Here is a 21767-nt window from a genome sequence, read left to right as displayed (position 1 = left end):
CAACTGTTTTCAACATTGATGATAATAAGAAATGTTTCTTGAGAACCAAATCGGCTTATTAGAATGATTTCCGAAGGATTGTGCGACAATGAAGACTGGAGTAATGGCTGCTGAAAATTCAACTTTGCCATCACTGGTATATATTTCATTTTAAAATAGATCCAAATAGAAAACAGCTATTTTAAATTGCAATAATATTTCACAGTAATACTGTATTTTTAATCAAATAAATGCAGCCCTGATGACACTTCTTTCAAAAACATGAAAAAAAAAATCTTTAAAAAATAATTAATGCTAATTTTTAACATTAATCTTTCATTTTAAATTCAGAAAAAAATTAAAAGAAAAAAAGAAAGTTACAAAATCTTGTCGGACCCCAAACTTTTGAATGGTAGTGTTTATAGTAGAGCATTATAATGCTTTCTACCTGTGGTCCACTGCTCCAGGTGAATGATGTTGGCCCGAGGAGGTTGGGGTTGATCAGGTTCACTGGGGTCACAGTCTGGCCAGACGGAGCTCTGCTCGTCTGTGCTGTTATCCTCACGTCTGAGGACAAGATGGAGTTCTTGTTGGCTGAAGAAGCTCTGCATGAAGCCGAGGTCGAGAGAGGCCACACTCACGCCATTTAGAGTCAAGATCTCATCTCCAGCTTTCAGACCTACAAAAACAATACACATTATACAAATAAATCACAGCACATTCAATCAATCATAACAACATTTCAAATCGAAGCATAAGAAATATCGAACTGTCACCTTCAATAGACGCCAGGCCTTCGGGATTCACCTCACTCACATACACATGACTTCTCCTGGCACCATCCACATGACCTGTGACCGCAAAACCTGCAGAGAGCCGTAAAATTCAATCAACCATTGCCAGAATTCTTTCAACATTTAAGAAAAATTCTGTCAAAATTGACTTTTTATTTTTTTCTGCGGAACACAAAAGCAGATGTTCAGCAGGATGCCCAAGCTGCACTTTTCCATACAATGAAACTGAATGAGTCATCTTAGCACTTACAACTCAACTGTACTTTCTTTAAAGGGATAGTTCACCTGAAAATGAAGATTATGTCATTAATTACTCACCCTCATGTCGTTCCAAACCCGTAAGACCTCCGTTCATCTTCGCAACACAAAATATGATATTTTTGATGAATTCCAAGAGCTCTCTGACCCTCCCATAGACAGCAATGATATTACCACCATCAAGGTCCAGAAACGTAGCAAGGACAACGTTAAAATAATTAATGTGACATCAGGGGTTCAATTGTAATTTTATGAAGCTACGACAAAGACTATAGAATACCCAAGACGTGTCACTCGTATTGTTTTGAATGGGGGAAAATGCAACGCTTAATATGGCCGCTCAATTGCAGGAAACCCCGCCTTCTGAATAAAAGAGACAATCGCTAATCAGTAAAATCAGCGTGTCACAGCGTTAGAAGTCCCGGTTGCTATAGAAACAGTCAGCGTTCTGAGATGCGCGCTTAGGACTTGTGCATGCACACTGGCTGATCTAGCCTGAAAAAATAAGCTTTTTATAATGCTATTTGAGCAAAAGAAACAACATTTAAGACAGTTGTTGTCAGATTTCATTGGTGATTTCAAATATGAAATTTAATTGTAAGCTTAGTGAACAGTTTGGGAGAATTTGATGTTTCCCATACAAAGAGATAGGAGCTGCACTTGCATGCCCGAGAGGCGTTTCAAAGATGGCCGCCGAGTGACATGACTTGCCTTAAAGGGACTTTGGCTACGAGAATACTTTTTGTGCACAAAGAAAACAAAAATAACGACTTTATTCAACAATTCGTCACCCTGTCACCATATCACGATGTATGCGCGTGCTTTGATCTGAACGTAAACAATGTATGCTGTTCTGTGTTAGCATAAGTAGTGATATGGCACCAGGATGACGAATTGTTGAATAAAGTAGTTATTTTTGTTTTCTTTGCACGCAAAAAGTATTCTCATAGCTTCCTAAAATTACGGTTGACATTAAAATTACACATGGACTGTTTTAACAATGTTCTTACTACGTTTCTGTGCCTTGACCGTGGTAGGATCGTTGCTGTTTATGGAGGGTCAGAGAGCTCTCAGAATTGATAAAAAATATCCTTATTTGTGTTCTGAAGATGAACGAAAGTCTTACGGGTTTAGAACAGCATGAGGGTGAGTAATTAATGACAGAATTTTAATTTTTGGGTGAACTATCCCTTTAAGTACATTTAAGTGTCCTTTTTTCATTAATATTACATGAAAGTACAGTTTTTAAAAATGCACTGTATATATACTGTATGACAGAGAGCAGCTCGGATATTCTGTGCAACTTTGTTGTTCCTCTGAAAAACATAATCAGGTTCAGTTTCTGAACAATACAAGAGTGAGGAAATTATGTAAATGATGAGAGTGAATAAATATTCACTCATCAATTAACTATTTATTTTCTTGCTGATCCTGCTGTACAGTAACTCACCAAAGTCTGCGGTTGTGTCCGGTCGGGACATGTTTATGGTCAACACATTGACAGGCCAAACTTCCAGTTCATCATAGACCTGTTAAATGAGCAGAGCATCATTATTGCTTTATGATAAAGCAAGGTTTTGTGAAATAAGTGTGTATAACAGGAAAAAAAAAACAGCTTAGACTGGTTTTGACATGCTTCCAATTAGGCCTGGCGATAAAACGGTATCGATATTTATCGACGGTACACCTACTTCGATAACGATATATAACATGTTCGATATAGCGCACGTTATAGGCACGTGCTCTGAGTGATGCAGACAGCACACACAAACACGAACACATGCTGAATTGAGTGCTGTGCCTGCCTGTGATGAGATTGTGAATAAAAAAATAATATTAGTCGAATTTAAAATAAACATTTGCATTTGAATGCAAAAATAGTACAATGAAATGTTAGGAGTGCATCTGGGAGCGTCATCAGTGGAGCACGAGATGCGGTGATGATGATGTAAGTGACATTGTTGCATTTTAATGTTTTGTTAGTCTAGCCCACGAGACGAGCAGTTGCTGCTGTGGAGGTTTATTCCTTTTCACTGCGTCTCTTATGTTTTTAAATACAATCAGAGTGAATGGCATCCTCCTGTGGCCTCGGGAGACAAGTCAAAAGATATGAAACATATATCGTTGATACATTTTTTAGCTATATCGCCCAGCCCTACTTCCAATCCATCTACTCCAAATTCCAATCCAACTAGTTTTAGATAAGCAATGTTAGTAGGTTAACAGAACACACTGGTTAAGATGGTTATTATATAGGCAGTACTGATCTAAAGAGTTTAGCTTGAACGATCTGCTTTATAAAGTGTGTTTTCGTCTCACCAGGGTCTTTAGGAGGTCTGTGGGCGCTGGAGTGCTTCTCTCCACATCTTGTCCCAAATGTCTCCTCATGTGCAGGCAGTGCAGAGCTGGGTCAAGCTGCTTTATCTACAAAAAACAGTGATATCCATTCATATAAACATCAATACGGTGTACAGAATGTGTAGTGAGTTACTGAATGATCTTAAAGCAAATGCATCCTGTGACAACCTCAAGCTATCGTGCACTCTTTCTGTCATTTCATGAGGTCTGAACCAGCCACAAGAGACCACAAAGGACAGAAAATGCAAATGCATGAACTTTAGTTGTTGATGTTTCTGGTCATTGCCAATTGAGGTCAGTAGGTCTGTGAGAGGTGACTGAATTACCTTGCAGGCCACTGAGAGAACATCAGCAACCACAGAGTCCGGTTTGACTGGCACACTGACGACCTGAGAGTCCGGCATGAGCACATACACCCGGCTTTCCAGACTGCATTCCCACGGGTTACCTTCAGGTGGCGCTGTTACATGCAATTTGGTAAAGCCGTCCAGCTTCTGCTAACAACGCGAGAACAGAAATGAAGAAAAAGAACAAAAAATCATTTAGCCTATAGTTCAAGTAGGCTACAACTCAGTATCTTACTCAGTATGAAATATGACATTGATCATTTACTTTAGTTGCTTTATATAACAGCATAATTATTTAATACCGCAAATAGTAAAATAAAGTCTCAGTGCATTCATTGTGTATATCAGAACCATGTTTTTTTCCTGCTACACGTACACAAGTGTTATTTTTAAACACTTTTTTTTTTTGCTGCTAGCATAGATATATATCCAGCAGCTATATGAAATGATAAATGTTTAAACTGCAGTGTTTTGCAAAATGAACTCTTTTGAAAAATAAACAATTCTGTCAATCTTATTTTCAACTCTATTCAGTTTCTACATCTACATGCAATGCAGTTAATACACACAAAAAAAGTAGGATATAGTTTTGGGAAGTAGCTGAAAGAAGCAATGCTACCAATTTGACTATCAAAATAGCATTTTTCCAATAACAGCTTGATATCACTATCGTCTTTTAATGTATATCGTTATGATGAAAAAGTGTGCTTAATTGTTCTGAATGTGCACCTGTAGTGTCCTTCAAATCTTAAAAGTATATTTTTAAAACTGTACTTGAAAATAATGTCAAACTGAACATTTTACGGTACATTTTAAATCATGTTTTACTGATCTTTTGTCACACTTTAATAATTTTAACTAACATACTAAAGCACATTTAAAGTACTTGATGCTGGAACATAGCATTTAATTTTTCAGCTGCCTTTTTAGCAAACAAAACGTGAGGAAAAATCCACTCTGCTCTTGTTCTGAGCCAGCATGCTGGGTCAAAGCCAGGTGCCAGCAACAGTAATATGGATCTTTAGCGCGCTCCTTATTCTGTGAGAGGGAGAAAGGGGGGTCACGTCCCTTTTCACTGACTCAACTCAAACAGCTGTCACAACAACCTGCTGATCTGCTGACATTATGCAGCGCAAACAGATCAGGGGGTGGAGAAATGGCCAGAATGGGGGAGGTTCGTTCAGAGCTATTCTATTGTCCTTCAGCTGCATCCTCAATATGGGGATTTGACATTGCAAGAGCTGCTGAACAATATAAGATGTCTTAACAGACTTTAGGCAGCTGTTTTTAAACTGTAGCTTGCTAAGGACAATCTACTGATAAATTTATAACAGTCAAGCTACTCTTTTTAAAACAGCAGTTATTTAAAAAGCAGCTAATTTAAGATGACAAATAAGTATGCAATGATACAATTAATTATTGCCATTTGTTTCTGGTTTAAAAACCTGGTTTAAAAAACCATTTTAAATGGACAAAAATATTAAGAACAAAAAATATTAATACATGATGATTTTAATTTCACATTATTATAATGTCCACTTTTTAAAAAGTGTATTTAAGTGTGTTAAGAAAGTCTTAAAACTTTAAATAAAAAGTATACTTGAAAGTATTATGTCATATTATCTACAAGTACAGTTTTCAATAATATACTTTTTTTTTACTTCTTTTTCACAAGAGCTAACATTGAAGAGGACGTGATTTTAGTGCTGTCAAACGATTAATCGTGATTGATCGCACCCAAAATAAAAGTTTTGTTTACATAATATATGTGTGTGTACTGTGTATATTTATTACGTATATATAAAAGCACACACATACAGTATCTATTTTGAAAATATTTACTTGTATATATTAATATATAAACATTACATATTTTTCTTGAATATATACATGCATGTGTTTGTATTTATATATACATAATAAATATACACAGTACACACACATATATTATGTGAGCAAAAACGTTTATTTTGGATGCGATTAATCGCGATTAATCATTTGACAGCACTACTTGTTACATTATGCTATGTAGTCATTTAAGAGTGGTGTAATTACCTCTGAGCTGCTTTGCGTGGATGGATGACCAAATGATCCAGAGGAATATCCTTCAAATATCTGCATCACAAACGCACATACAGAAACATTAAACACGCATCGTAAGAAATGCAGAGCAGCATCCAGGCTCAAAAAAGCAACATGTTTCTATCTATGTGCCTTAATTAGAAACCATCGATCTGAGGCTCCAGCTTTGATACTGTTCTGATTGTAGATCACAGCAGAAATAACCCTGAGGTTTGCTGGGAAATAATGAGAGGTCTGGAAGATGCTAAAATTATAGGTCTATAAAAGCAGACAGATGGATCAACCCTAATCAGACACGGCCTCCCCTCACCCAAGACACCCGTGCGCTCAACGTCCTCCTGCTTACACATGAACACATACTTATTATATGGATGTAGTCTATACAAACAGACAAGGGTATGTCGTGTCCTCTACAATTAACTGAAAAGGCAAAACCCAAAATACCGAAAACTGACATAGGCTTTGTTCCTGCAGTGAGGTGGACTCCTCACTGTAGACAGGCAGCTAGCTAAAGCAGCATCCTATCTTACAGTGAATTAAACCTCACAACTGACAGAATTGAAACATTCTTTATGAGCAACAATGTTACCGTCACTAATAGTGCTACTCACGTGAAGTGCACAAGAAACTCGACTTATGGTTACAATAGAATATGATGTTCTATGTTGCTAAGCTAACAACACAACAAACCCTGTTGAAAAAGAAACAGCTAAAACCAGCATAAGCTGGTTGGCTGGTTTTAGCTGGTCTTCAAACCTGGTCATACGTTAGAGGGGTTTTAACCAATTATTTATCTGGTCAGGCTGGAAACAACTAGCTAAAAACCTGCTAAAATCTAGCTTGGCTAGGCTGGGAGACCAGCTAAAACTAGCCTCTTCCAACTTAAACCAGCTACAAGACCAGCTAACCATGTTAGGCTGCTTTTAGCTGTTTTGTTTGGTGTTTTTCAGCAGTGAAAAGGCATTACACAAATATTGAGAAAACCATTCATTTTAATTAGACGAACCTATTATTTTAGTAATTAATGCGATAAACTGGAATTTCACTGTTGGTTGGTCGGCTCAGCACTACACCATGAAAACCAAGCAACAAACAAAGTTACTTATAGTCAGTGCAATGTATGTTGGGGACCATCAAAATAAAATGTTAGCAAATATTAAACAGTCTACTAATTCTCTAATGACTAGTCATGTAGTTGCAAAGTGGAAATGTTTTTCTCAGTAACTGTTTATTTATTTTGTAATTAAATTATGTAATTCCGTTACATGTAACATACATACGTTACATACTCCCCAACACTGACTATTCTTTAGGAAAAGAGCTGAGGGTGTAAAAAAGTCCAGAGGTAGACATCCACAGAACAGTAGCAACACCACAACTGAGTGGTTTATCTGGGGACGGCAACTCTGACTGGACTCTGACTAAGGTATCTACGCCCGCTGGAAACAATCACACTGCCCCCCGTAACCCTGTTAACTCACACAGCATCAAACTCTACATCTGTGCAGTAGAAACTGTCGCTCCTCTCAGACTGCTTCCAGCTTGCAGCAATTAACCGCATGCATGCAGCTCATGGTAATTCCCGTCTTTGGAATCATGCACTATTAGGGGCTGTTTTGACCAGATTTGGTCCATTTAAGGATGGAACCGCTGAGCGATTGGCTCCAAACTCACGTGAGGTCGTCTACATAATCGTACATGTGGATTTAGAGCTCCTGCTCTGTGTTAACACAAAAGCCCTTCAGAGAAGGAATGCTGATCTGGGCTTAATTACAAGAACTGGTCCAGAAACAGCATTTCCAAAACAGCCCCCGAACACTTTGACGAGAGAAAGGAACAGGACTGCTGTGTGTTTTCCTGCCATTTGACCTCCAGAGAAAGCTTTGATGAGTGAGTCAGTGGTTGTTTGTTTTATCCGGCGAGTGTGACGGTGTTTCCCACCCTGTGGACAGCATTAACACACTACTGTGAGACTAAATGAGTAAAACAGACCCGTGTCTTAAATGACTATTCAGTACTGCAGTCATAAATACTGGCCGGTGAACCTCAGAGTAAGACTCCTAATCCGAAATCACAGCTCTTTTAGTATGTACTCATTCATGTCAATTAGGATTAACACTAATTAAAGGAAAACCGCTAATTTTATTTTTATTTTCCCTAAGTGTATTCTTTATTGTTAGGGTTTGGCAGGTCACAGAATATGTAACTGTCTAGCCAAAGAATTTCCATGATTTTTCAGTTGATACTGATCACTGGATAAATTAATTAAATAATAATTTTATTTAGGTTGCACTCACAAAGATTTATATTGGCTATAGAAATTTCCATGACTTTTCCATAACATTTTAAGATTCTATAACATACTTTTTCCCAATAAAATATGAATATCAAATATGAATGAAGTACATAGTATTCTTTTATGACGATACAGGTTGATTTTCCTTCAGTTGATACTTGACTTAATTTGTAATAATAAATACATTTAGAATATTATTATACATAGCATTTGGCAATTATTGTTAAAATGCAATTCCCATGTTTGAATGATCGATGTGACTGATAACGGTCAAAGATAAATAAACTGATCTGGCAATAATTGGCTAAAATTACCCTAATTTTTCTCTATGCAATCTGGCTAAAGACCTCTCTGTAATATTTCTGAAATTGGACTCTGTGCTCCTGTTTAGACAGCAAGTTTATTGATGCGACAAGGGGGGAAAAAAAGAAAGAAAAATGCCTGTCTACCATTTTTTTCCTACTACAAAACAGTATTGTTTAGTGTTATACAATATTAAAGTTCTGAAAGTGCAAGGAATCACATTATAGCACCTGTGATACTCCCCTTTAGATTATATTACAGTTTACAAATGAGTTTTTGTAGTTGTGGCATAAGAGCACATCATGCTCTAACTCTTACCTGGGACAGGGACTGTCTCTTTTCCCGGTTGCGTTTGGTCAGACTGTCTAATCCCTTCTGTGAAGAAAAGAGTAGTCCTCGTTTGTTCCGCATACCTCGAGGATGAGAGCGAGATCGTCTCTTCAGGGTTGCCTCATCACGAGTGCATATCTGCACAAACACAAGCTCATTTAAATAAGATTTTCATCTTAATGCTGCATCATCTTAATTTAATCTTTGTGATGTGTCTCAATGGTAGATTGTTTTAATGAGGTCCTTTTTTGGTATCTCACAAAATTCCCTCAAAGCATGTGACAGATCCTCACCAGCGCATGAAAGGACGAGACAGAAAAAATTCCCAGACGACCTAGCGCCATTTTAGATGGGCGTCCAGCAGTGGCTAGCAGGCTTTTTGGATTGGGCAGCTCTGTGCCCTGCAGGCTAGCCAGGTAACAGCGCATGCGGAAGAGCTCTAGGTTAAACTTCTCCAGGTTCTGTTCCCATTGCAGGATCTGTGGATCAGAGATGAAGAATAGAGAAATGCATTAATAGACATAAATATTATAGTTACAACAACCCAAAAAATTGTCAGTGACTTGTGTATGGGTAAGCACCCACACCCATCAAATTTTCTTTAGAAAACCTAAAAATGTAGATCATGCGAATCAGAAGGATATGGGGGTCAAGTCGGAATGCATGTACTATATAATTGGATGCTCTGAAGGCACTGTGGTGTGGTTTCTGTTCAAACATCAACATCAGTGACATAATTGCCCAATTTAGCAAACCACTCATCTGAACTACCTGGCCTTTAATCTTTTGAAAAAAACCACACACATATGAGTAAACATCCACACACACATATGAGTAAACATTCACACACACATCCGTTTTGTTCCTCACCTGGCTCTCAATAGCCTTCCTGTTCTTCTGGTCGCTGATGACGGATAGCTGCAGCTCTGCCATCTTCTTCATTTTGCCATCCATGTCGATCTTCTGCAGGAGAGCTCTGCTCTGGCTCTTCAGCAAACGCAGAGTGTCCTCCTTCCCCTGACGCTTAGCTAAATGTGAAGCGCTGGCAGAATGGATTGCTGTCACCCAGTTCTCAAGGTCTGTTTGGTTTGCAGCCTGCAAATAAGAGGCGAGAGATAAGAGACAACTTGTAACCAAGAGTGTGGAAATTCTGTGTATTATATATTATGATAAAGGCCACATGCCTGAAAGAGATAGACATCTCCATAGGCATTGCTGAGGCAGAAGACATGCTCTTTCTTGGGATGCTCAGGAACTGCCTGCAAAATACTATCTTCAGCAAGCACTGCGTAATGTGGTGTGCATTCCTGCTCAGGGGAGGTCTTTCCATTGGATTCACCCAACAAAAGTGTACAGCCTACAGAAGACAGGAAAACAGAGATAGAGCTTCTAACAATGAAGAAGAAACATTATCCATTGCAGCTAAATTTTGAAGACTTATAACTGAAAAATTGAATTGGCTGTGCATGTTTTACCATCTTACCTTTGAGCGTGACCCAATACTGCCTCCACTTCCGTCTTGCTACCAGCTCCAGTTTGCGGTCCTTGTGGAGGGTAATGAGGGGCTTAAAAGCCAACCAACCAGCCCTCCGCACAACACCTTGCTCCTTCTCAAACAGGAAGTCCATTTGCTCCAAGGAGCCCATTGAGCCACTGCTGCTTTCTCCTTCACCCTCCCAGACCTGGAGTCCATCAGCAGTTCCACTGCTGCTTCCAGTCTCTAGGCCTTGCATAAAGTTCTCATAGATGTTCTGCCTCAAGGCCGCACTCTGGTTCTGCTGCCCAAATGGGCCCGTTGAGGAACCAGAGCAGTCCAGCTGTGTCTGGGGGGACACTGGATTCCAAAACGGTCTGGATTCCTCTAGTGTTACCCCAGTTCCACAGCCGACAACCTCTGTAACGTCCAGAGTACTAGGTTCCTGAGGTTGGGTAGACATGAAGTGAGAAGAGAATGGCAAATGTTAGCATGTATATGTTTTACAAGGTTGACACAATGTTGTGAAGCTTTTCACACCCTTTGCTCTGTCTTTACTCTTCCTAAAAACTCTGCAAATTATGGTTAGGCCACCAAGCATACCATTTCAAAACATCTGTAATTTGTTGTTTTAGAGAGGAATGTCTAAAAATCTAAGAATGCTTTACAGCACTGAACCCTGTTGAAAACAAAAACAGCATATGCTGGTTAGGTATGTTTTGAAGCATGGCAGCTGGTTTGAGCTGGTTATGAGCTGGTTTCAGCTGGTCCTAGGCTGGTCCTAAGCAACTATCTCCTGCTCAGGACCAGCTCATAACCAGCTGCCATGCTTCAAAACATACCTAACCAGCATATGCTGTTTTTTTCACCACGGAAGAATGTCAAGTTCAACTAAAACGTAATTTTACACCCAGAACACTGAACAGGAAATGGAATTTTAATATGATAGCATGTGCATGATAATTCTATCAAACAGGAAGGCCTGCTATGCTGACAGATTCATACTAATGCCCAATACATCGAAAAAAATATATATTTTTCTCACCTGCAGCCTTCGCTTCTTCCTGCTCAGACTTCCTGTCCAATCGCTGAGGCGGCGGATGCGACTCTTGAGTGAGTCCTTCCTTGTGTTCCCATCGGGAACTGCTTTTCTGCATGGCAGGGTTTGTGAGGTGTAATTCTGGGTTTTCTGACTCTCATCCTGGGAGTTCACATCCAGGGAAGAGGTCAGTGAGGCTTGGAGGTGAGGAGCGTCCTCAAGTTGATCCGCCGCAAGGATGCCCACAGTGGGGAATGGCACAGTCATGTTGGGGTTTGTGTAAAGGTCAGATAGTCCATTATGTTCCAAATGAAGTAACACAGAGTCTCCAATGCCACTGTCCTCCTCAGCGCGGTTAGCATTGTACCCATTACTATTGCAATCACTGCTTGCATACTGATTGCCGTGAACTGTGGGTTGGCAGGTGAGGTTACCCATATGGTTCTCAGATTGCTCTGTATTGTAACCATTAAAACATCCAAAGTCCATAGTACGTGTGGATGAGAGTGTGGTATATCCACTACTGTTGTCCGAAGGTTGGCCGGTGGTGAAGATGTTATCACACAGATCTTCTGTCCCATTCCCCCATGGCGAGTCATACCATGAACCCTCAGAGCTAAGAGAGCTCCCATTACTGGCCCTTTGGATAGCATCAACAGGTCCACTGAGACAGCTGCCCAATGACAGCTCAACATCCGGCTCCCTCTGTGCATTGGTAAACTCAACCCTCAGACTTCCATCCTCACGAAAAAGAACTTTGGGACTGCTCTTATTGTCTTTAAGTTCAGAACTGGTGCTCCTTGTAGGGGCCGGGAGGCCTCCAGTCTGTTGTCTGTAGCGTACAAAGAAACCATTTCCCTGGAATAAAAGGTTGTCATAGTCTCTGTGGCTCTCTGAATGTACTTTATCACTAGATCCCCCCTTAATGCAGTCATAATGGCGGGAGATGTAAGGTTGGCTGTTCTTGTGTGGTGAAAAAACATTTTTGTCCTTGTATCCAGAGGTGCTCTGGGAGCTCCTCCACCAAGAGTGTGGAGAGAGTGCCTCCTCTTTAGAAGTGTGCAGCTTCAGGGAGCTAGACTTTCCCTTACCAGGGATGATGAAATTGCTGTACTGACTATCTGTATTTCCCATTCTGATCTGTGCGAAAAATGATAAAGAAACATCAAGGTCATTCCATGCATCTATCTATACATCCATCCAGCTTTCTATCCATCCATTCAACTATCCACTTAACCACCCATCCACGCACCTACACACACTTTTAAAACAACAGTATTACATAGTAATAGAGTTTCTTTTTACCTGTTATTAAGCCAGTTGTAAGAGCACACAAAGATATTCCTTCATATTTCGTATTCCTTCGCAATGGTCATCCTCTTTTCCTAATGTTGTCTACGGTTCTGTCTGCTCCTGCCTGGTGCAGCATCTGACTCTCACTGAGATCCTCCTCCCTTCACTGTCTCGCTACCACAGCTGTTCCTCTCTCTCTCTCTCTATCCTCCTCCCTTCACTGTCTCGCTACCACAGCTGTTCCTCTCTCTCTCTCTCTCTCTCTCTCCATCGCTCATCTGTGGAGAAACAGAGGAAGGGAGGGGCATGTGTCAGTAACACACAGTCGGCTCTTGTGTGTGCAGTCTGCAGTGGGAAGCCCCACTCCAACCCCAACCCCAAATCTAAACAGACCTCATGCTTCAGTCCTGCTGCCACATTCCATGACGTAGCGCCGCAAGCTTTTACAAGGACAGACTTCATACAACCTCACTGTTTATTTTCAGGCTAGGAAATTCTTCACAATTTTCTTAATTTTTTTGTCTGAACCATAATGGTTAAGCAACTCAATCTCTCCAAGCAATGTGTTTGGACTGTACACAAAATCTTTTGAATATGTCTGGGGTAGCATTGTTTTGTCTTAAAGCCAGAAGAGGATTTGGAAAAGATCCGTAATGAGAATTTTATTAGTGGCAGGATGAAATGCTCCTCTGCTTGGGAATTCTCATATCCTGTGAACTTTACTGAGATTTAGGGGTGAGAAGGGACTTTGGGGTTCAGAGGTAGAATAATCATCCTGCCAGAGCAGCTCAAGAGGATATGGATAAGGGGGGTTGGGGAAGGACTAAAAACACACCACTCTAACCATGACCTCTAACCCTGGAGTGAGCAGTGAATGCCGCCAACACCATCTTCTTTCACACGACCAAGCTTCAATGAAGCAAGGCACAGTAGAGCTGCAGTTGAGATGCAGCAGGGAGGCGGACGGCTGCTTCATTATGAAAAGTACCAGCAGGCGGTGTGATGTTATGCTTCCAACACTGCAGCTTTGTAAGAGACGGAACACAGGAGCAGCCAATGAGCTTTGTCGGTTCCAGACGCCAGGCCGCAGAGGGCTGAACCAGGGCATTGTGGGATGTGTGTCCCGTCCCATTCAGAAAAGATTATCTGAATGGCAGTCGCTCACATTGTGCGCTTCTTTGTGTGTCTCACTGGCCATCTGCTGCCCCAAGGAGTGAGATCAGTCACCCTCGACCCGCGCAATTCACTCATCCCAAGAGAAGCACAAGACTGTGCAGTGCCAAACTTTTCTAGAATTCAACAGACTGAGCCAAGAGCTCCTGTGTGATAAGTCAAAGGCACTTGCTGAAGGATGCGTGTGTGTGTTTTGTTATGTATAGGTATTTTCCATCTGCTCTTGACACCGAGCCTCACTGACTTTCAGGAACTGAAATTGTGGCATATGTCTGCCACTTCTCATTCTTAGTTGTGCTGTCGTTTGACTTCAGAATATTTCCCACCAGTAATATGGGATGCTTTTATGACACTTTTTTTGATTATTGTAAGAAAAATATTCTATAGACATTAAGGCCTTGTCCACGCTAATATGTTTTTGTTTGAAAACGCATCTTTTTCTCTCTGCTTTGGCTTTCTGTCAACACTGAAACACTGTTTTTGTCGACAAAAACGAAGCTTTATAAAAATGCTCTCCAATGTGGATAAATTTGAAAATGCCATTTCCGCATTGTAGTGTGGATGGTGAAAACAGAGGTATTTGAAAACGATGACGCATGTTTAGTCATTTGACACATATTGTACCGATAGATATCTAGGTTTATACCATTATTGTGCCTGTTTTTGCTATTTACTTCCACACCTTTGCTAAAATATGTTACTTTGTACACTTCATATTACAGTCCTGCAAAGATGACAGAAAATGTACTCGCAATTGCTGTCCTAAAGCAAAACTTGAGAGCAGTTGTATTTTAGATCCAACATATAATCGTGAGTTGAGTGCGACCTGGACACGTCAGTGAATTGCCAGAAAATGTATGTCTGAATCGTCTCAGTGACCTTTTTATGAGGTTTTACGCATGCACAGCAAGGTGAATTTAGCTTTTTCCTACATTTTAGTGTGGATGATAAAGTTTTAGAAAACATAAAATGCGTTGCACAAATTCGAACATCTGGGTTGTGCTGTTCTGTTATAAAGTGTTATAAAGGCCAAATAAAGTGCTTTTGCTTTCGCACTGAAACACAGCGTCTCCCTGACATGCTGCATCAACACTGCTGCTGTTCCTGAAACCACGCCTTCTTTCTTTGCGTGCACATTTGGGCGGCATTATGCTAATATTTCCACATAGTGACGTAGATATGTGGGGGCGTGTTAGAACGAGCCGTTTTAGGTAGGCGTGGCTGACTCTTAACTTTTATAAAGAATATCTCTTTGGATTTGAGACTTTAGTCTTTGCAACTTTATAGATCTTCTTTATGCACCAAGAGCTTGTAACACTCCAAAGAGAAAGGAAACATTGAAATCGCATCATATGACCCCTTTAAAAACGCTAGTGTCGACAGAGAGCGTTTTGAAACAAAAATGCTGTTTTTAAATGTATCCGGATTTTCTGTAATATATGAGACAATGCTTTCCTGCCATTGATGGAATTTTCTGTCTCTGTGTTTTCACTGTTATACGGTAGGTGGTGCTATTTCACGTCTTCTGAAATGCATTGAATCCCTGGATCAAATCACGGCAAAGAAGAAGCAGAAACAAGCGATCGTACATGTAAGCAGATGCATAAGTAAAATAGTGAACACCCAGAGCAAACACCCAGAACCCCCTAGAATTTTACACAGGCAAGTTCCATTCACATTTAATTTAGAAACTATAAAAGTATAGTTACCAGTTAAAGCAGGACAGTTTTAGTGATTTATTGTTTTCAGTTAAAAGGCTACCAGGTGCACATTCACATAAGTATACTTTAACAGCCTAAGACACACAGTGAATGCTGTCTTGCTGCTCCAAACCAATGAGCGATCACAGTTCTGTAGCCTTATATAAAACATGTGCACATCTACAAACACATTACACCCAGCCAACAGTGATTATGTCTTCATGGCTCGAAGAATGAGGGCATTATAAAAGTATGTATTTTTATAAAGAACAACTCAAGTGGTTTTGGGAGGGGTGGTTTTGCGTGGTGGAGGCAGCTGGCCGCCTGGAAGACCATCATGACTGGGCCTCTTGTTTGACCCAGCATGCCATAACTACCAGCACACCACGTTTAAGACAAACTACCAAACCAAAGACAACACACAGCACCAAGGAGAAGGGAGAGAGAGAAACCATTGTTGGGTCCAGGTGTTAGGGTGTGATCGCTTAATAAAAGTAATAGGTTGGATCAAAGTAAGAGACAGGAAGTGTGGAGTTGCCCCTGCACACATAGAAAACACACACACTTTCTTTGATTCCAAGATAATTTCTCTGAAACTTAGGAGTATTTCACAGCTCATAGCAGAGTGAAAAAGAAGTGTGCTTAATTGTACTCAATGTGCACTTGTAGTGTACTTAAAATCTTAAAAGTATATTGGGTTACACTTAAAGTCACAGTGTAATTATACCTTTAAGTACTGAGTAATATTAATTAACTACATGTACTTATTATACGGTTAGGGTTAAGATAAGGGTTTGGCTTAGGGTTACTTGCATGCAATTATGCATAATTTATTGTTATTATAATAGTAAGTACATGTAACATGTCTAACAAGGACACCTTAAAATAAAGTGTTTCCGTATATTGCCATGCAGATAGTATAATGTTAATGACGAAAAAAAAATGAAAAGTGTACTTTTAGAGAGTATAGAAATTGCAAGTATATATTAGTTTACCAAAAATCTTTGCCAGTACATTCAGCAGTACACTTTAACCATGAATCTAATTATGCAGTTATATGTAAAGATGTACTTAAATGGCCCAAAAAGCACTCTTAAGTTCAACTAATTTAATTTTATATAAAGTAAACTATAAAACATTTTCATTTAAATGTAAATAACATGTAATTAAGTGTCCAAAAACATTACATTCAGTTCTTTTAAAGTATATTATTTCTGTAATAAGTACTCTTCTTAAAGGGATACTTCACCCCAAAATGAAAATGTTGTCATTAATCACTTACCCCCATGTCGTTCCAAACCCGTAAAAGCTTCGTTCGTCTTCGGAACACAATTTAAGATATTTTGGATGAAAAGCGGGAGGCTTGTGATTGTCCCATTGACTGGCAAGTAAATTACACTGTCAAGGCCCAGAAAAGTATGAAAGACATCGTCAGAATAGTCCATCTGCCATCAGTGGTTCAACCGTAACGTTATGAAGCGACGAGAATACTTTTTGTACACGAAGAAAACAAAAATAATGAATTTATTCAACAATTCGTCTCCTCTGTATCTCTCCGCATCACCGTAGCGCCATTTTGGACAATAACCACTGAACGCAAGCAGCGTACGCTCTTCTGTGTCAGCCGCGCTGCATGGATGCACTGTTTTCGTTCTAATCAAAGTGTAAATACACGTAGAAAACGTATCCTTGTGTCGCGGCTGTCACAGAAGAGCGTACGCTGCTTGCTTTCAGCGGGTATTCTCCAAAATGGCACTATGGTGATGCGGAGAGACACACAGGAGACGAATTGTTGAATAAAGTCATTATTTTTGTTTTCTTCGCTTACAACAATTATTCTCGTCGCTTCATAACATTACGGTTGAACTACTGATAGCAGATGGACTATTCTGACGATGTCTTTCATACTTTTCTGGACCTTGACAGTGTAATTTACAGTCAATGGGACAGTCACAAGCCTCCCGGTTTTCATCCAAAATATCTTAAATTGTGTTCCGAAGACGAACGAAGCTTTTACGGTTTTGGAATGACATGGGGGTAAGTGATTAATGACAACATTTTCATTTTGGGGTGGAGTATCCCTTTAAGAAGTACGCAAAAGTGTACGTCTTTTTCACAGGGGAAATCGTTGCATAATACAATACTAGACAATACAGGAAATAGCTTTTCCATTTGCTTTGGCTGCTGTTACATCAATAATGTCAACAATAACTGACAAAGAGATGTGATGGGCCAAGGTCTGTGTGCTATCAGACATAGCGATTACCTAAAACAGCACCACCATCAATACTAACTGAATATACTGTAACTGCATCAAACTGCTGCCAGTTTCCAGTAAACTGTTTTTGTTGGCGCTAGACAGCAGCCCAGTCAAAAGTAATTTGTGAGAATACTGCGCAAAAGCGAGGATGACAAAGATTTTGCTGATGTCAGACTAGTAAAGAATTTGTTTAGCTTTGAAGTTAAAGGTTCACTAAGTAACTTACCCATACCACCTTTATATTATAGGTGGTTGCTAATGTCAACAAGCCACACAATTTGAGGTAGCCTACCTTTCAGGTCTGTAGCTATGAGTTTAATACTTATGCTTAGGCTTTTTGAAAACTACCGCTTAGCAAACATAACAACTTATTTCTACCTAAATGTTTAAGTGGACATATCAAAGGACTCATTGCACCAAAATCCTTTAGTTCACACCACAGCTGTGAACCGTTTGCTGCTTTCTATTGCTAGTCACAGCAAGCGGTATTAGCGAGAGGGACATTCAAATTCTAGAAATCATGTGATTCTCATAAGCGCAAGAGTGTCATCGCTATTTTTGTTCTGATTTCCTGAAAGAGAAAGGAAGAGACTGTGTGAAAGTGTAAAAAGTTAGTGCTGTCAACTTTTAAGTGTATGCTAGCATACAGATGGTCTCAGAGCTAACAGACTAGGACTAAAAGTCACCCAATTTCTTCAAATGATTAATTATTTAAAAAAATACATATACATGTGATACAGAAAGAAAAAAAAGGAATATATGCTAGAAGGTGTGTTGCATGTCTTTTCCTGACAGGAAAGCAGTTGTGTGCGTCACAGAACAATCCGTAGAGGAAGGAAAGCACTGCAGGCGACTGTGAGCGAGTTCACAGGAAAACCATGCCAAAAGAAGGTAGATATGGGTAGGGGACCACGTCTGTGTGCACTGGGCTATTTCTCATGGGAAAATGCAGGGATGCCTGGATAAGACAGGTCTGGAGGGAACAGCACTAGGACACAGGAAGCCAGGCTCGACCTGTTTCCTCCCACTTCCTGAGAAAGAGACTCTTATAGCCTGCCTGTGGGCAGAAAGGCAGAGCACTGCATTGGGTCAGCACTGGGATGGGTGTGTTCTTCCAGCTGCTTCCGCTGGTCTTCTGCTTTGTAATGAACATTCATCACTCAGAACCAACCAAACTAAATTTCTATGAGGAATTTGTCTTGGTTTTGATTGATCTTTTCTGAATTACATGACTTGCTTGAATTCTGTGCATATCTTTAAGGAAAGTCCAAATGGCACTACATTGTGTTCACCTATTATCCTACTTCGATACACAAGACCGAAATCTTCTTTAGCTCAAATCAGACCAAAATCGTTTTGTACAGCTAATGCTATGATGATTTCAGTTGCGGAAACCACAGGATAATGACGTCTTGACAGCACTGAACGTGTTTTAGAATAATCCTGCATTCCATGAGAGTCAACTATTCCTTGAAAAAAAAGAGAAGCTCACAGCATACTTAAGAAAAAGTACTTATTATGGAAATTAAGTGCAATTATCTGAACTTAAGAATTCCTTTATTTGACCCACTTAAGTACATCTTTATATGTAACAGGACACACTCAATTTCATAATTACTTTGATTGTCTTTTAAATATGGTTAATGTGTATTGCCAAATGCACTGACAAGCATTTATGGTAAACTAAAATCAATTTTAATGTAATGTTCTTTCATATATATTTAAATACATTTGTAACTATGAAGTTGCAATTTAGTATCTTTAAAATATATGAACTTTGAATGTAATATCAAACAACACTACAGTAAAATTCAAATCTAGTACATTCCATGTGCTTTAGTATGCTAGTCAACAAACAATAAGTGTACTTCTTTAAAGCTTGACAAAAGATTATTAAAACTTGATTAAAAATGTACCTTAAAGTACTGTTTCTTATGAATATACTTTTATGACTAAGTTACACTACATGTGCACATTCATTTCAGTTTTCTGAGGCTCAGATGATGTATTTTTAAAAAATGGCAATGTAAGTAGACGCAAAAAGATGACTGGTTCGTTCTGCAGTTTTTGGAGTATTAATGTCATATTCATTGGGACGGTGCGCTTTACTCTGTAAGACTAACATTTGACCACTGCAATGTTTTAGCACCTGACTCCCACCAGCTAAACACACAAACACACAGTTGCGGCCCACTAATGGACAGGATGCTGCGGTTACAGCTAAACCCAAGTAAACACAGCAATCCTACACCTTAAACACACCGCAACACACCTAACACACAAAATCAACAAGATCCTAATGCATCTTTCTTAAAAAAAAACAAAAAAATCAAGTATTTTATTATTTGCTTAGACTTCATTGCTGGTATTAACAATGTCAATTAACAATTAGCAATAACAATTATTTGTTTTCACTGGTTGTTGCAGTGTATGTACATCCCTCTAAGGTAATCCGATCACGATTGATCAAGCAAAACATTTTGCTGTTTAAACCTGGTAGTATCACGGGGCTCAGATGTGTCTCCTTGTGATCAAATTTCAAAGAGATCTCTGATTTCATTAGTACATATTACATAATTTGTGTGAAGTTATTGATGCACGTTTAGGCCAAATATTAAAAAAGAAAAAAAAAAAATAACAAAAAGGCCCACTTGACTCATTTCCAAATACACTATTCAAGCTCAATGATTGACTCATTTGCTGACTTGTGAGCACTGGTACCTCTGGAAAAGCAAAAGTGTTTAAAGAAACTAAAATGTGCTTTTCTGAGTAAAGCATGGCATTACACCAAAGACAGATTTCACCAAGTTACAGAACTGAAATGCCAATTCTCTTCACTGATAAAAGACCAGTCTTCCAGGTATTTCTTTCTCATATTGTCAAAGAAAAGAGTCATTTCCTTTGGCCATACACTGTTCTAGAGCCTTTTCCTGTCAGTGAGCTACTGACCAATCAGAAAAGGCCTTTTCTTTTTAAATGTCGCAGAGAAATCAGTCCACCCATCCATGTCAGTTCCAGTTAGGTAGTCTTGGTCATACATGCATGGGAATAAGGTTGGTGTACTATTCCTTACAACACTGACAGCTCTGCATCTTAAAAATTAAATTGGAATCTCAGTTCTTCTTCTTCTTCTTCTTCCCATCCGAGAACATCTACTGTAAGGGTTTCAGTATACTTCATTCACCTGCTCCACAGTTTAGCTTTAGTTTAGTTTATTTTTGAGCACTCCGATCACTCACATATGTGCTGTTATCCTTGCACAAGACACAAAAATCAATCTGATGATGAAAATAACATTACACAGACTCAGTGAGCAAAATACAGACAAGGGAAGTATACTTTGTGCTAAAGAAAACTCATCTTCTGAACTTAAAGACACCTTTGTTGGTCACATGGACGTTTGTAGAGTCAGCCGCACCCTTGTCAGCTGGTGCTCATTAAATGCTTCGTTTCTAACGTTTGTTGAAGTTGTTTTAACATTCAGTCATCCTCTTCTGCAAAAGAACCTCCTCTGGGCTGAAAGGAACATGTAAACAAACCCAAAAGGACACTTCGCTCTTACATAACAGGGCTGCAGATTGTGGTTCCTGTCTACACCAAAAATCTGATCTCACCACCGGGAATTTAAGAGGCGTGCCTCTTACACAACACAGCACGAGCGCTGGACAGAATGGAAAATATTGTTGGAGAAACACTCATAGGCATAATCAGAGGAGAACATGTTGAATCAGAACAGATTTCAACTATGCTGTACACATCTGAATGCAATACTAGTTTTGTTTGCTAAAGCAAGCATCACAACTGCACATGGGTGTTTGCATGACATATTTTTGAGAAGCTGACATGTCTTGCAATGCGTGGAAGCCAAATATAACGTCTTATTGTAAGATATAGCCGCAATGACGAAAAAAGTGGCAATTACAAGAAATAAAGTTGTAATTCTGAGATATAGCCACCTTGTGAAACAAAAAGTTATAATAATGAGTAATAAAGTCGCAACTACATGAAATTAAGTTACAACTGTGAGATATGATGACTTCCATAGCAATGCTGTCAGATAAATTCAAAAGGATGAGAAAAA

At 39.4% G+C, this 21767-nt stretch overlaps 1 protein-coding gene across 4 annotated transcripts in view; it reads right to left on the bottom strand.

Moving 5' to 3' along the window:
- The window catches only part of tiam2b (TIAM Rac1 associated GEF 2b), a 45675-nt gene that overhangs the window by 12384 nt on the left and 11524 nt on the right, over positions 1 to 21767 (bottom strand). For 2 of the 4 annotated variants that reach the window (XM_016474044.1, XM_016474041.1), the window contains exons 2-13: positions 11267 to 12400; positions 10231 to 10666; positions 9932 to 10104; positions 9618 to 9842; positions 9041 to 9226; positions 8736 to 8885; positions 5792 to 5851; positions 3716 to 3886; positions 3351 to 3455; positions 2482 to 2560; positions 756 to 845; positions 428 to 658 (exon numbers count right to left, since the gene is read on the bottom strand). In XM_016474044.1, the coding sequence (XP_016329530.1) occupies positions 428 to 658; positions 756 to 845; positions 2482 to 2560; positions 3351 to 3455; positions 3716 to 3886; positions 5792 to 5851; positions 8736 to 8885; positions 9041 to 9226; positions 9618 to 9842; positions 9932 to 10104; positions 10231 to 10666; positions 11267 to 12394 (3034 nt within the window). In that variant the 5' untranslated portion in view covers positions 12395 to 12400. Of the gene's footprint in view, positions 1 to 427; positions 659 to 755; positions 846 to 2481; positions 2561 to 3350; positions 3456 to 3715; positions 3887 to 5791; positions 5852 to 8735; positions 8886 to 9040; positions 9227 to 9617; positions 9843 to 9931; positions 10105 to 10230; positions 10667 to 11266; positions 12401 to 12565; positions 12748 to 21767 lie in introns of those variants that run through there. The other 2 variants (XM_016474043.1, XM_016474042.1) reach the window with 2 other exon arrangements.

Source organism: Sinocyclocheilus anshuiensis, unplaced genomic scaffold (genome assembly GCF_001515605.1).
Source record: "Sinocyclocheilus anshuiensis isolate Anshui unplaced genomic scaffold, SAMN03320099.WGS_v1.1 scaffold1816, whole genome shotgun sequence".
Lineage (NCBI taxonomy): Eukaryota > Metazoa > Chordata > Actinopteri > Cypriniformes > Cyprinidae > Sinocyclocheilus > Sinocyclocheilus anshuiensis.
The sequence above is the reverse complement of the archived record's forward strand: the minus strand, read 5'-3'. Positions and strand labels throughout refer to the sequence as shown.